Source organism: Formica exsecta, unplaced genomic scaffold, assembly GCF_003651465.1.
Source record: "Formica exsecta isolate Colony F162 unplaced genomic scaffold, ASM365146v1 scaffold72, whole genome shotgun sequence".
Classification (NCBI taxonomy): Eukaryota; Metazoa; Arthropoda; class Insecta; order Hymenoptera; family Formicidae; genus Formica; species Formica exsecta.
In genome coordinates this window covers 614,566-630,574 of record NW_021853485.1, presented here as the reverse complement: position 1 = coordinate 630,574, position 16,009 = coordinate 614,566, and the positions used below count along the sequence as shown (strand labels likewise).

The window sequence follows — 16,009 nt, the reverse complement described above, 5'->3', positions numbered from 1 at the left end:
ACTGACATAAGGATGTTCAAAGTATGATATGGAAAAGAAGCAGAGTGACGTCACTCTATCTCCAATCAGGAAAAGCGACTTCGATTTAGACAATTACATTTCGGCTATTTCCATTGTATAACCGCAGGGGATTTTCGTCGAAAATTGGCTGAACCATTGCGCTTTTATGGCTAATTTGAGAAGTGCTCTTTTCGACGATGGGAAACATCTGTCGATGGCGTGGCACCCAATATTGGTCGTAGAAGTTAATTCCAGGGTGTAGCATCACGGTGTGGCATCACGGAATAATATGTATTTGAGCGAACGTGCGAACACACTTGTATAGTATCGTTCGATTCGAAACGATGTCAAATTGAGGGGTTCGTATGATGAATCACATCTTAAAGGCTCCCTTTTCGCCTCCATGTGAAATATGATATTTAAAAGAAGCCAGAAAAGACTACTGACTATTGACAAAATGTTGGCAAGCGTGCCTCATTTTCGTTTTATGTTAAAGTCTTTTTCGAAAGCGGATGTCACGTGACTGTATTCTGCTGTGAAAGAGGTGTAAGCTTTTGCAGAGATTTATTTAATAAATTTTTAGAAAAAAAAGACGATTAATATTTAATATCCGATACTTCATTAAAAAAATTGTTAATATACATATATATATGAAAATTTATGTAGAAAATGTGTAACATTTGTATAATATGTGATCAATTTTTTAACTTAAGAATGTTTTGTTATTGTTGTGTTGCAGCTTCGGGAAGCGGACGGGTGGCAGTGCCAGGCGACCCAACGAATGCTTCGTCCTCGAGCCCTCCGAGATGATTGTCGTGAGTAGTTTCTTTGCTCTATTAAATAACATGGCAAAAGAAGCTATGGGAAAGATTTGTGTTTAATTTGTTTTCAAAGAGGAAACCGCAGGAATGTTTTATTTATTCAATTTTATGAAAGAGCGAGTTGCCCGCGCGCTCCGCCGCAAACAGTTTTAATCAAAATCAAACCTAGAAGTATAATTTTTTTCTAGTCGGTTTGCCGCGGAATGCAAAATTCTGTATTATGGCCAAGCATTTACTCTCCGAGATATTTTCCGAGTATTACGCGCTTGCGAACTACGGTATAAACGGCGATATCGCGCAGCGAAAAGACAATGCGCTCCGGACGCTCGTGAAACGTACAACGTGGTAGACAGTTAATCAATAGTTTCTCTCTCTCAGTATTATATTATGCTGAGGTTGAGTTTTGGATCCTCCGCCACGCTCCCGTAGTTAGGCTTGTTTTATTTCGTTTTCAGCTTAGCGGCGGTCGTTTCTCTCTGTTTGCCGAAATTAGGGCAAACTTTTAGATATACGGGACTAACGATCGCGTGGAATCTTTCAATGAAGACTATCGCATCGATCGCAAATTTTATAAATAAAGAAACTTTTAATTGTCTACATATAGTTTTTTGACAATAACGGAAAACATTGATTTTTTTCAGTCATTTTTTTATGTTTAAGGAGATATTTTTTGTTTTATAGATATTTTTTAAGGCCACTTTAGACGATCTATTACGATAATTTACGATAAAATTCAAGACAGAATTCTCTTTATAATTTTCTTTTTATGCGTCATGTTTCAATGTATATGTGTATTTTAATATATATTTTAATTTATATGTATTAAAATATTTTCTGTTTTATATGACAGACACACAAAAAATAAATAGAATAAGTAGAATTCAATCTTGAATTTTGTCGCAAATTATAGATCGTCTAAAGAGGCCTTTAAAGACAGATTATATTTTGAACTTTGTGAATGAATAATACAAGTAAAAAATAATTGATTACGTCTTTCTTGTAAAGGAGAAAATTAACATGCAGTAGCGGAATATTTCTCTTCAGATTCCATTTTTTAATGCATTTTTATTAAATTATCTCGTTGAAATGTGAAACGGGCATCATTATCACATAAGCTAAGCTTAATTACGTTCGTAGTTGCAACATTAATTGCAGAATCGCATGGAATTATTCTGATATTGCAGATGAACTTTATTCGTGCGTATTAAGTTGAAAATTCTGGTTTCTCTAATTACACAATGTGGACAAAATTAAGTTTCTGATTCGAGCTGCCATCTGTAAAGGCATTCTAGACTGCTTTACCGACAAATAGCATGACACTACTTGCTGATTGTCGATTAAATTGCGTTTATCTATAAGATGTGTGTGTGTGTGTGTGTGTGTGTGTGTGTGTGTAATTACATTTTAGTAAATAATAATTAAGAAAAAGTATACCACATACACACACACACTCTGCGCACAGGTTTGTAACAAATTATATCTTTTGGACTTTCATTAATTTTTCTCTCTTTCATTTACAAATTATCTTGACAAAGTACATTTATAATTCTGTTATAATACAAATAATACCTATAAAAAAACTTCTTAAAATAAAAAATAATTTTTACAGATTTTTTTTTATTTTAAAGATATGCTTTTTGGGCTTTAAAGATATATTTTTTACATTATGCTTTAAAGATTTGATTTTTAATAGCGACCTCGTACATGTACATGCGAATGTTTTTGATTTATCCCGAGAATTTTTAAAAAATATTAACACCATGTTAAATATAATATTCGACATGGCTGCGATATAGAAAGACGCAGATGTAATATTGGATTTAATAAGGCTTAGTCCTACGTTCAATATCAATCAAATTCGATTTTCGATGACACACATACCCGGTTTAGAATCGGATATAATCCCAGCTTTGTATTTAAACGACGCATCCTGTACCCAATTTTGCCAGGAGGATTTAGCAGTGCATAGTATAGTTACATCACTCGTAATAATCATACGCGTTGTTTTTCACTACGTTGAACTTTGAAATTTTGCAACGCGGAACCTACGCACATTTGTACAACCTGTGTGTGTTATTTCGATATATTAATTATAAAATTAACCCATCATCTAATCAGCAAGGACTCTTCAACTCTAGCACTTTTTTCATTGATAATCAATATTTTTCCATACAATTGGAAGATAACGCAATTCGTTGTGGAATTTAAGCTACAGTTTAGTTTATTCTTTATGTCGATGTTTTTTAACATATCCAGATTAATGAAAAGTTTACAAAAATAATTTATTCGTTCAGCCATGCTTCTGAAAATATAAGCTATGAATAACCTTTGACCTGATTTATTTAATTTTTCCGCATGTTGGTGGGACGTGAATTATTAACGAGGATTCTTTTATCGCGAGGATATTTATCGGTTTTGACGAATTTCGATTGCGTGTTTGCCGGTAATTTGAGATTTTCTTCTACGCAATGTCGGAAAAAATATTGACGCCACCGTGGTACACGCGAGTTCACGTGCGTCCTCGGGTGACTCTGTGACCTGATAACGCGAATTGGACGTCTGACCTTTAACCTTCATCTCGTGGCACCGTGGCACTTTATCCCTGTCACTTTGCACCATTCGAGAGCTCATTGCGTAGAGTTTCATAGCTTCGGATGATGATTTATCATTGTCACGGTGTCTACAAATACTCTACTCTCCTCTAATGCTAAAAAACTATATACGCATCTAATATCCTGGAATGTGCCTTCATATGATGTCAGATTCTTTAACAAATTGGGGTTTTTTTTTTTGGAGAAAATGTAGAGAGGCTTATTTAATATTCTAGTCTACATATGATGCTTGAGAAAATAGAATCTTTCGACGACTGTTCGTATTATTATTTTCTTCAAGTCGTTTTTATTTCTCTTTTTTTAAACAATGTCTATTTTTGTAACGAATGAACAAGGAAACAATTAGTTTTGCGGTCAAGGAAACAATATACTTGTGGGACGTGTTGCTAGGAACATAAACGGAGCGTCGCGTTACGCAGGATATGCGGGCATTAATTGCGTAACCGAGCACGTTTTATCCTTCGATGTATCGTCGGCACGTGCAGTATCTCAAGAAACTTATCGTCAGTGACGTGACATTGTCGAGCGTCTAGAAATACGTCGGCGCTCGATGTGCCACATTTATGAAACATAAATCGTCTTTGTCCCTTGTAGAATTCGATCATTGATTGCGTCGCGATTCATTAGCATCGTGCGTACAAAGTAGCATAAAAGAAACTTTGTCGATAAATTATAAAACTTCAGATATGACTGACATCGTTAATTATTATTATTATTCAATTTTATCGAGTCAACAGTTTATTTTGTATATTTCGATAAATTTGATAAATTTTGTATGTTAATTTTATCAATATTTATCGATTCTTTACCTATCTTTTAAAATGATAGAACGAAATTTTTCGTAATTGTTTCGAATATTTGTAAAATATAATGGAGAATTTGGTTTCGTCAAAGTTATATAAAAGCAACGATAATCAATCAATGTTTAAATATTATACATTCATTTCGGGAGAAACTGCACGAGATTCTCATTATCGGAAACATTAATTGAAACGAATTCATTGACCGAGACATCGGCGACATTTCGTTATCCGCCGTTTTCTCACTAGAGAAATAAATCGTCGTTTACGTTACGGGAAGTATTGAAACCTCCGGCACGACGATGTCGCCTTTCATGCGAACAGGAAAGTTATCCCTCAAAGGAAAACTTCCTATTTATGCGGAAAAGCACGCTCGCGGTATCGGCGAGGCCAATTTCCATAGGAAAACCGATAACCGGAGACGGATCGATCATTACGGCCACCGGAACGAACAAACGGGAAACAACTTTGGAGACCAACAAGTTGCAGCTGCAATATCGCCGCGTCGCGGATAATCCGTTCTGCAGATATTGTTCCGTTTCCGAGATCGCGTACGTCTTCCCCTCCTCAGCAATGCCGTGTGTAAACCATCATTAGGATTATAGATCCGTTCGGTGAGACGATAAAATATTCTGCTAAAGTATAAATTCGCGAAAAAAAAATGTGCTGACATAGCGACAAGAGGCGGGGGAGGGAGAGAGGAGGTGGAGAAGGATAGAGAAAAAATAATACGTTGCTACAATTTCCGTGCCGGTTCGTTCCGCGCGCGCACACGCTCCGTGCACCCAATTATGCAATTATACAAATTGCGATCTGTATCCCACGATTATTTCTCGTCGACCCAGATGCAGGCGCAAGTTTGTCGAGATCCGATGTAAATAGTGCTCTATGTATTTCTGAACAATCGCGATCGATATCCAATATCAGATTTCGTTCGCGGAGTTTGAACGTGTACATGTGTACATTTTTTTTTTTTTTTTTTTTTATTTTTAAATTCTATGACGAGTTTTTTTGGGTGTATTCCAAGTATCACCACGGAAATATTCAGCGTAAATATAAGTGTATTTACGTAAGAATCGCGGCGGACGATGCCACATCCGTTGTGCGTAAGCGTCTCCGGATAAGGATTCATTACGCAGGGGATGCGTACAGGAAGTTTGAATAAAATCGGAGCCGTGACTCGTCATGGTATTACTCAGATTTCGGTTTTATCTTCATCAGACTCTTTTAACACTACTGTCCAAGAAAGGATCTTTTTATGTGTAATCCGTATTCACAATGCGGACGAAATGTAGCTAGCTAATCCTCATGCATGATAAAATTTGCATATTAAATAAATAGAGCTTGTAAAATAGACGACTCAACTTTATGTTATACACATACGTCAGGATAAATGTTTTAAAATTTTTAACGGATTTATGTAAGGTTTTTATAGCGTTCTACTTTTTTTATTATCATGATAATTGAATTTTAAATGTCTTTTTTTTTTTTTGGCGTAAGATATGAAATTCGAAATCTGACGATGCGAAATGATTGGGCATATTCTGGCATACTTTGCTGCATTGTTTGAACTTTGGCCATGCCTTCTTGCTCTTTGACATACTTCGCCAACAGCATTCAACAGCAGAGATTCTGATATTACAGTAAAGATTATTCTAACTGTTACTGCGAGATATGCTGGCGTATACTGCAGCACAAATTAGAATCTTTTGATTATGGCGCATGCTGGTATGTTGCAGACTGCAACAAAGGTTGTATTACTCTAATTGTCAATCTATTATGTATTTTTATTAATATAAAAATATATCAATTATATGTATTATTATTTTTATACTTTGTATATAGCGTGATTTTTATCATATAATTTTTTAATTTATTTATAATTGAGCAGTCAATACGCGTGAGTAATATCAAACTCTTAGTTGTATGGCTTTTGTATAAATTGTAGTAACCTTATAACTCGATTATAAGGTGCAATATGAACCGAAAGGGAGAGCTGGGTTCTTTCTTCATAGTTTATATCTCGTAAAGTTGTGGGGGCGCGACAGAAAATGTCAAGTAGGGTGACCAAGCGGCGCCTGTAACGCCGACCTATTTTGAATAGCCAAGCTCGGTTGACATAATGATCCGACGACACAAAGGAAGCTTATTAACTGTATCGTAAGTATACATGGTTCTGATCCGTTAACAATTCCCGGAATCGGGCGGCACAAGGACGGCAAATGGGAACGCATGGGATGTCTGGGGCGGGCAAGTATCCGAAACCACGCGCCAGTTTTGCCAGAACGGAAAAACGGAGAAAGCGAAAGAGAGAGAGAGAGAAAGAGAAAGCGACCAGTTTTGCTCCGAAAATAAATCCTTACCCAGACAACGTGTCCCTCGTTTATACGAGGTCGCTGCGAGAACCGCATTCCTTTTTTTTTCCATCTGTAAATCCGGCCGAATGTCGACGCGATTTGAGTTCGCGTCTGCTTGGAAAAGAGATGCATTTTTGCAGAATTTTTAACTGTGTGATATAATATATATATTTTTTTATTATATATTTTTAGTATATTTCATGAATTTTGAATTTATGTTTGAGCTTAAGATTTCAACATTCTTTTCGGTTAATTTCTTATAGAACGTATTCTCTATTTAATAAATATTACGTATGTCAAAATGTCTTTAAATTTTTAATTGGGAAACATGAAAATAAAAAAAAAAAAAATTATTACTTATTGTAATTTTTTTATATCTTAGATATATATTTGTTGAGCTTTTATTATTATCTGATTTTATTTTGTAACGTAGAAAATTTATTTCAAAGAGAGATTTAATTAATGCACATGATGAGTATTTTATTATCGGCTAAAGGTTATTATTCAGAACAGTCGGAATTGTTAGCCTTGGATCTATCCGCGGGGTCTATCTGTGTCCTTGTATGCTATCATATTGCCTGGCTCCTTTTAAACGTACGTTTCAAATTGACATACTTCCGGGACAGGAAGTATGCATGAGTATGTGCTATCTCCTTTCATTGTTGAAAGGCATCTTTAATTTCCTTAGTTCAATTCACGAATGCCATGGAAAATTATTTCCCGTTATCTTGTGTTTTGCAATTTTATTGTACGATTCAATGAATGCTCGTCGCGAGCGCACGTGGCTCGCAAATGTCATTTACCGTATTCTCAGAAATTGAACGAATAATTTTGCGGAAATTAGTTGAACGCTTTCGAATATTCTATGAAAACGCACAAACGATATAATGTATAATTGCTCTTTCGAGATTAAAATACTTTTCTCTTCGCTTTTCCTTTCTTATCTAGTAATACAGTGTATGTGTCTTTTTAAACTCGAGATGAAACGATACGTATGCATTTATCCTGATTCATATATACGGTATCCTGTGTACATGTGCGTGTATTCATCCGTGAACGTTGGTGCGAGATCTTGGTAATGATGAAAGCAAACCGTTGTCGATGACGTAGTCGTATGACCTAGATCTTTTTCTCGAGCACCGCTAGATATGCACCTGCATCTGCGACCTGTCGCTGCCTATCTAGCTACACCTACCTGTCTCCGCTCTAAGGCGTATTGACGGAGCGCGATACATCCGTCCAATTACGGGCTAGACTCGTATACCTCTGTTGGAAGCTGTTCGTTATCGTATTGCTTACACGATTATCGCGATTGTCCTACGTAATTTTATGACGCGATTGGGCGAAGGTGCGATATATGATACGGTTGTGGTGGCCGATGCATCGACTGTATCGATTCCTCGAAGAGCGGATACGCGCGAGTGCGTACGTGCGAGTATACGCACCATATGATAGACTTTTCATTCATGCCTCACGTTCAGACACGCGTGTACGAATATGGAACCGTACGCGAATGGAGTCGTTGTGTTAGTGGTTTCGATAACTATTTACAAGCTCTCGTGTGAGGATATTTTTTTAATTGTCGCGATAAGAATGCGATAACGTATACATTTAGGAATCGTGTTTAAACAGCGGGCATATATCGTTTAACATTTTGAAACTGGTGTAAACATTATTATTCGTGACTTATCTTAATATGCACATATAATATTTTTTCCAATAAATATCTTTCCCCGACAATAACATTAACTTTTCTACTTCCATGATACAAGAAAGCTGTTTTATTTTTTATAGTGAATTTTATTTCGAATATATCTATAAAAAGAATTTGAAATTAAAATTATATTAAAGTTAAATTTATATTATATATATACATAAAAGTAAACATAAAATTCACGCAGATAAACTTGAAATTAATATTGTATAATATTAATTTCCTGCGGTCAAAGATGTCGTTGATGGAGGCGAATATATGAAACCTTGGACGATATGTCATAACTTAAGAGAAATTACGACAAATGAACACACGTTGGCAAATTAATGACGCGACCGGTTCATTTTAAGCAGGGTGCATAAATTGGATGCCACGGGCGATCTCCCCTCGAGCGGTTGACACTACGTTCTCTGTTGCACGCAGGATAGAACTGTCTCCCGTACGGCGATTGCAGCGGTGATTAAGTGTTCACGCACGCGACAAAAAATGAACATCCGTGAAAAAGAAGAAGATAGCGTGCTGCTTATCGTGGCGCGCGAGTCCCGGATGAGTGCGACTCCAGTCGCTTTCCGTGTCTCGTTCGGCGTGGTCGACGAGATGTAATGTCTCGCGATTAAAGTTGTCGTCCGTCGTAGTGGAAACGCAGCTTGCAATTAGCGATTACAATCGAAGTACACAGTGATGATTAATTGAATGATTAAAACGCGATAGTGCGAAATATTTTATAAAAATTAATTGTGAGTCGAGGAATTAATAAACGTCGTGTTGCATTTTAGTAGAAGGTAATTTGGGTGGCGAGGAGAGACTTGCTCGTGTAAGGTCGAACATGTCAAACTGTGTCCTGCGGTAGGTCCCGCGAACTCTTTGGTACCACGTGGTACCGACCATAAACGATTTTTCGGAAGTTCTAAGAGACCTTTGAGGACATTCTATCGACTATTTAGCAATTCCTGGTAGCGTGATAATTTCCGTAGTATTTCGTCTAGTGCTTCGACAAATATCTTCTCGGAAAGCGTGAATTTAATAAAAGCGATTTAAAAACAACTCGCGCGGATAATAACAAATTTTCGAAAGACAATAATTGTTCAGCGGTTTGATCACAGCCGAAATTGCGATCAATTCATTCGTGATTTCCATGCGGAAACATCTGGGCGTTATCTCTTCCCGTGTTATCCGGTTCAGGTGCGGCAGCGATTTATCGGACACGATATGTTTGTCGATTTTTGCGCGTACTCTGCGAGTTTCCTGGAAAATATTTTTCAATCTTTCTCGTTATTTGTAGAGGATATCGCAGGTGCAAAGCGTGTATTACGACAATTTCTTTCTTTGCTGGAAGAAATATTTCCGTCGCTTTTTCGCCATCCCATGGTTATGGTAGTTTTAAATTGCGCATTTTGGCAATTTCTTCTTCATCCGTTGGGAAAAAAAAACAAGATATTTTCCACTTCATTTCTCTTTCCGTCGGTTTGTTTGCACCGCGCAAATTTCTTCCTTTGCATTCAGTCGGAATGCAGCCGTGCTATTTTCGTCTCTCGTCCATAGGCAGTGTTCTTTATACTCTTTAGATTCTGCTGGCGGTTTTTTTCACAGATCTTTCTTGCTGCACGCCTGGTTTTTAGGAGTAGCGTGTGACGCCAATGGTGTCGGGAGCGCAGGAAGGAACCGAAAATAAAGTAGACAGGCGCCGAGCCGCGCGCTCCGTATGAATACCGGCCGTTGCTCGTTCGCGGAGGTCCCAGAGAGAAATTTTTAGCCCGGTACACATCCGTGTGTAACCGCCGTAATGTAGACTCCTCGTACTACACAACTCGGGAGACAGTTTATACGCTGGCGTTCGTCACACACACGCAAACGCAACGCACTTTTTCTTAGCCCGCGCCTGTGTGTGTGTATACGCGTATGCAGCACTGTAATTTATGTCATATCCGACGTTCAGACTCACGTTTTTATAGTGTATACGCGATGTTAAATTACGACGTTAAATTACGATTTCAATATTTGCAGATATTTGCATGCAAATGTATATATTATATGTATATATACACATAAATCTCTCAGATATAACTTTTATAATATTCCCCTAAATTTTTAGAGAGAGTGATATACAAATATTCATCGATTAAGTGATCGAAAAGTTTGCACAACATGATTGAAAAAGTTTATATTTGATTTATATCTGCGTAAAAATTTAAGACTTTAAAAAATAAAGTGTCTTGTATGTAAAGTAAACTATTTAATGCAAATGCGAGCATATTTTATTGACTATTATTTTAAATTAATGTGAGTTTGACATGTTTGAAGAGTCTAAAATCAGTGGTAATATCTTTCGGAGCCCCCCGTTGTTTTACAAGTGGCTTGTTTCAGGTTCTAGAATAGCATGAGTTTTTTAAAACTATTCGGAGGAACAGTGTCACTTTTTACGTTAACACATGTGTACGATATTCGATGCATATTTCTTTAACTAAATTAATATTGATATATTTTCTTTTTAAATTTATCACGAAAGTGTAACATTACACATGGCAAAGAAAAACATTTGTTTTAATTAAATATAATGTTTAAAGAATAAAAAAATAATGTGTTATTATTTATTAATTTAACTAGAGAGATTGCTTTCTAAAAAAATATTTATATATTCTGTAAAAAGAATCCTTTATTGCCTTTTATTTTGTACATTAAATCAAATTGTATTTATATTAAATGCACCTATATTTTCATTTATATCAAATATCGTACTTTTTAATTTTTTATATTGACAATATCCGTTTCAATTTAAATTGAGCTGTTTTATCACAAATTATTTTAAATGAAATTTTTATTCATTAATTTTCTATTAGATTTCTCAATTTCTGGCATAGATAAGACAAATGTCGCGACATATGATAAACCTCTCTACGTTCCTGAGTGCGTAGTCACGTGACCGCAAAGACCGTGATCCGCGGTCTTTGGCCCTCTTCAAGAATCGTGAACGATTCAGTTCTCCGCGAGACACGATGTGTATAAGAGCGTACATGTGTCAAATCACGACCGCGTTCTCAACAAAATAGTTTTATTAACGATTTCACGGAAGCCATCTCCGTCGATATCGGCCTCGAGATTGCACGGTTCGCAAGGTCCCCGCTCGACAGAATCGCCGCGTGATTAAACGAACGCGCATTAAACTAGTTACGAGTGCACCATCGCGCACGGTTCGCCTCTCATAAATTCCAACCGTGCTCACGCGAGGTATCGTTTGATGTTTGAGGTATCGTTTGATGTTTACAGTGCTTGGTTTTTGCGGCGCGAAGACTCTGCGAAGTGTCTAATCAGTGAATAACGTGAGAAGGTATCGATGTATTGTTGAAAACAACATAACATTGTGTGAGGTTGAATCCGGTATCCTCTACGTGATTGACTGTGGTTCAGTTGACATAGTGAAATATGACGTTTACCGATCAATCTGTATAATGAGATGGCAGTGAAGAAAGCGCATGGAAGTAGTGTAGTGTATACTCAGGCGTTTTGTAATCTCGATTAAATTATCCGATAATTATTCGCGATGTTGAAACATACAAGCAGGACTGGACGATCTCGGGTCGTCGTAAGAAAACGGAAAGGGCGATCGTTGTCTAGAAGCTGGCCTGGTACACCCAGAACACTATCGATCGTGTCATCCGAGGTAAAGAAGTAATGGAAAGAAGATAGATGTAATGGATTCTCCTCGATGTAACGGGGAGAATGCATTATATCAATCAATCTATTAAATTGAGTAATACCTGTAATGAAAACTTATTTTTATAACACGCTAACGTTTGCTTCGATGTTTGTGAAGAAAAGTATCCACACAAATATTGTATCAAGGACTGATAAAGGAGTATGTTTTTTATATCTTTGATAACAAATATTGAAAAAGTAATAAATTAGAAAAATAAAAATATATCATATCATTTATATTGATTCTTATATTATCATAAATTTGTTTGGATTCTTTTTACATATTTTCTATTCGGTTATTTTACTTTATTCCTACAATTTTTATACAAATTTGCAGAAATATAAATTATATATGATAAATATTTGATACTGCATCCGTATACAGGATATAAAATAAAATTGATTAGACAGTTTCATTTAAGATATTCGTTGCAAGTACATCAGAAACTTATGTCTTTATTAATGATTTTAATAGGAGGTGGTTTTTAAGTTATTTCTTTGCGGTGTTGCGGAAATAATCATTTAATTTCATATTAAATTCTGATAAATAAATATCGCGCGACTATATTTTTTTCAAGTGATAATCTAGAGAAAGCGATGATACGAGCGACCGTGATGTACGAACGAGGTCATTAATGTTTGGTCGAGACTGATGTAAAGAACGAAGAGGTAAACCGCGTTTATATCTCGCGATCGTTTTATCTCGTTCGATGCACAACGCGTGTGTGTACACGTGGACGCATGTCGCCCACGCACGGGTCGAAAGTCCCACGCAGAGATTGGCGCACAATGTAGGGGAATGACAGGCGGCATGAATGAGAGCGTATAATTGACAGATTATGTATTATTTTTTTGTCTGATTGTAATTAATTATTTGTAAAGAATCGACAACATTGGAGATAAACAATCGATATAATAATTTTGCATTTTAGAATATTATTTTTGTTTCATACACACTCTTTTTGTTTCATTTAAACAATTATCGAAAATTAATTATTATACTATTTATCACACTAATAATTTTTACAAGGGTTTGATTTATTATCTCCTTATATATATGCTGCTTTTTAAAGTTTATATAAATACATGATAATTTTATTTACTCGGAATTCTGATATAATATTAATTTGGCAGGAAGAATTGATTTTTTCTTAATGTATTACTGTTAACAATAATGTTAGTAATGTATGTTTAATTTAAACTTTTTTATTTTTCATTTATTATACATTTAATATGTAAAATTATTTTTGTTTATATTTTACTGATTTAGAATAATTTATATTTTTAATAGGCTTTTAGTAATTAATAGATAACTATGTATGTGTATGTAACATTAATGCAATTAAACGCATGTTGTAAAATATTTCTGCTCGAATAATTATTGATTTAAATTCATATCTAATGCGGTAATTGTTTACAATCCAACCGTTATGTCAGGAAAACATATGCACATTTTGCAAACGTTTGTTATTGGTTGTGTCATGATTGCGTTTTGCTGATTGGGAATGTTATGCGTGCTTTCAAAATCAAGCGTGGTTAAGCAAGAGAGATAATTACAAAATACTATGTAATTGCATATTATTCAATACGAGCATTAGCAGTATTATTAATATCAAGGTAATCTTAGGATTCGTTAGCAATTTTTTTTTTAACTACTACGTAGATAGAATACCGACGAATTTGCAAGTAACGTTTTGTCGTTTCTCATATGATATAAGGAACAATACATTAGACTTTTCTCTTTGTCTCGCAACATATGCGACCGTGCAAAATATCGTATCAGAACGTCATATCGTTCGATCGATCGCCGATAGAAACTGAACTTTCATCCCGAAATTGGCTGAACCATTCACTCTAACAATCAAGTCACGAGGGAGCGGTTCCGTGAATGGAACATATAACCAGCATATCTACCGGAAGTCCGGCCTACGAGTTCCGGCCCGAAGTGCACTCGTCTCATTGTCTCTCTTTCATTCTTTTTTTTTTTTTTTTTTTTTTTTTTTTTTTTTTTTTTTTTTTTTTTTTTTTTTTTTTTTTTTTTTTTTTTTTTTTTTTTTTTTTTTTTTTTTTTTTTTTTTTTTTTTTTTTTTTTTTTTTTTTTTTTTTTTTTTTTTTTTTTTTTTTTTTTTTTTTTTTTTTTTTTTTTTTTTTTTTTTTTTTTTTTTTTTTTTTTTTTTTTTTTTTTTCGTTACTGTTCAGCAACGAATGCCGCTGCCGCTGTCGACTGAAAAAGAGGCATAGAGAGCGAAGGGCAGCGAAAATGAAGGATGAAAAGCTAATGTTATAAGCAACTGATAATTAAAAGTCTTTTTAAATGTTATTATGACATGCAATTAATAGCAGCGAGCTTTTCATGAAATATGGAGTTTATTATTAATTAAAATAATTAATAATTTTTCTCTGTATTCTATATTCTTTTAAAAAATCAATAAATATACATGTGTCAATTTTTTTTTTTTTTTTTTTTTTTTTTTTTTTTTTTTTTTTTTTTCGTTACTGTTCAGCAACGAATGCCGCTGCCGCTGTCGACTGAAAAAGAGGCATAGAGAGCGAAGGGCAGCGAAAATGAAGGATGAAAAGCTAATGTTATAAGCAACTGATAATTAAAAGTCTTTTTAAATGTTATTATGACATGCAATTAATAGCAGCGAGCTTTTCATGAAATATGGAGTTTATTATTAATTAAAATAATTAATAATTTTTCTCTGTATTCTATATTCTTTTAAAAAATCAATAAATATACATGTGTCAATTGATACATTTAATGTTACCTTAGTTTAATGTGTATAAGTAGTTTTCAATTTTTAATTAAGATTGTATTGTACGTGCGTGCTAAATTATTTCCAACACAAATTGCTTCGTGCTTTTTATTTAAAAGAAATGTATACGTTGGAATATATATTCCTACGGAATTTAATTCTTATTGCATGGAAAGTGTTGTTAGTAAGAGAAATTGGCTTTACTTGATTCTACTTTCACAAATTTATAATGGATACCACGGATACCATCTGTTTCTATTCTCTTTCATCGCATATTACATATTATATCATGTTGAAAGTTGGGATAATCTGACATTGTGGATTACTGCGCGTAGTATCGAGCATGATCTTTCAATTAAATATCTATTTCTTATTTTCGATCATATATATTATCAATGCAAATTAAAACAATATTATTTAAAAATATTTAAATTTTACCGTTCACAGATATATATATTTATTTAGGTGCAATTCTTTTAAAATATAATGATAAATTGTCTAAATGTATTGTTAGAACGAAGAAGTAACACAGCTGCAGCATTCGCAGGTGGCGTCGTGCCTGATTAGATTATCAATGAGAGTCCTTTGGATGAAATGGCATAGGCGCTTCCATTCCGCTTGAAACTTATTTATTGTTATCTTTGTATAAATCGTGACGCGATACTTTATCCAGTTGTTCAATTGCAGTTGTATGCATATATCTAGATTAAAAATAATAATCGTCCATATTGAATATTTTTTCAAGTGATGCAGTCTCTTTTATTCTCAAACTCTAGTCGCAAATTCTTAACAAAAGTTTCTTGAACGATTGCATAGTGTTTTTCAAAAACTGTTTTTGTCAAAAGTTTTTTCCTGATTAATTAGCGATGGAACTTTTCTTAAATAAAAAGTAAAACTTTTCTTAAGTAAAAAGTAAAAAGACATTTTGATGAATAAAACCTCAAAGATAAAAATAGGTAATTAAATTTTTTTCTTTGATTAATTTTAGGCGGATTGTTTCCTTTGATGTAATGTTATAATTTTATGGTTCAGTTTTACCATTTGTATATATGTGCATGTGTATATATCTTTTAATACTGTGTAAGGATTGAAAGACGATGCTTTGGAATCAAGTTTTTGCTAGAGAAGATTGGACGCTAAATTGATAAAGTCCATAGATAAAAACACTGGCGATAGCTCTAGAATATCCCGTACATGGCGCTTATCTGTCCCGGTTATGTGGGACGCTGCGAGTTAGCGCGGAGATATCAAGT

At 34.7% G+C, this 16,009-nt stretch overlaps 1 protein-coding gene across 7 annotated transcripts in view; it reads left to right on the top strand.

Moving 5' to 3' along the window:
* LOC115243675 (rap guanine nucleotide exchange factor 2-like) overlaps positions 1-16,009 on the top strand; it is an 86,520-nt gene that overhangs the window by 51,575 nt on the left and 18,936 nt on the right. For 5 of the 7 annotated variants that reach the window (XM_029820843.1, XM_029820841.1, XM_029820837.1 and 2 more), the window contains one exon: positions 740-815. In XM_029820843.1, the coding sequence (XP_029676703.1) occupies positions 740-815 (76 nt within the window). Of the gene's footprint in view, positions 1-739; positions 816-8,897; positions 9,087-11,140; positions 11,963-16,009 lie in introns of those variants that run through there. The other 2 variants (XM_029820840.1, XM_029820839.1) reach the window with 2 other exon arrangements.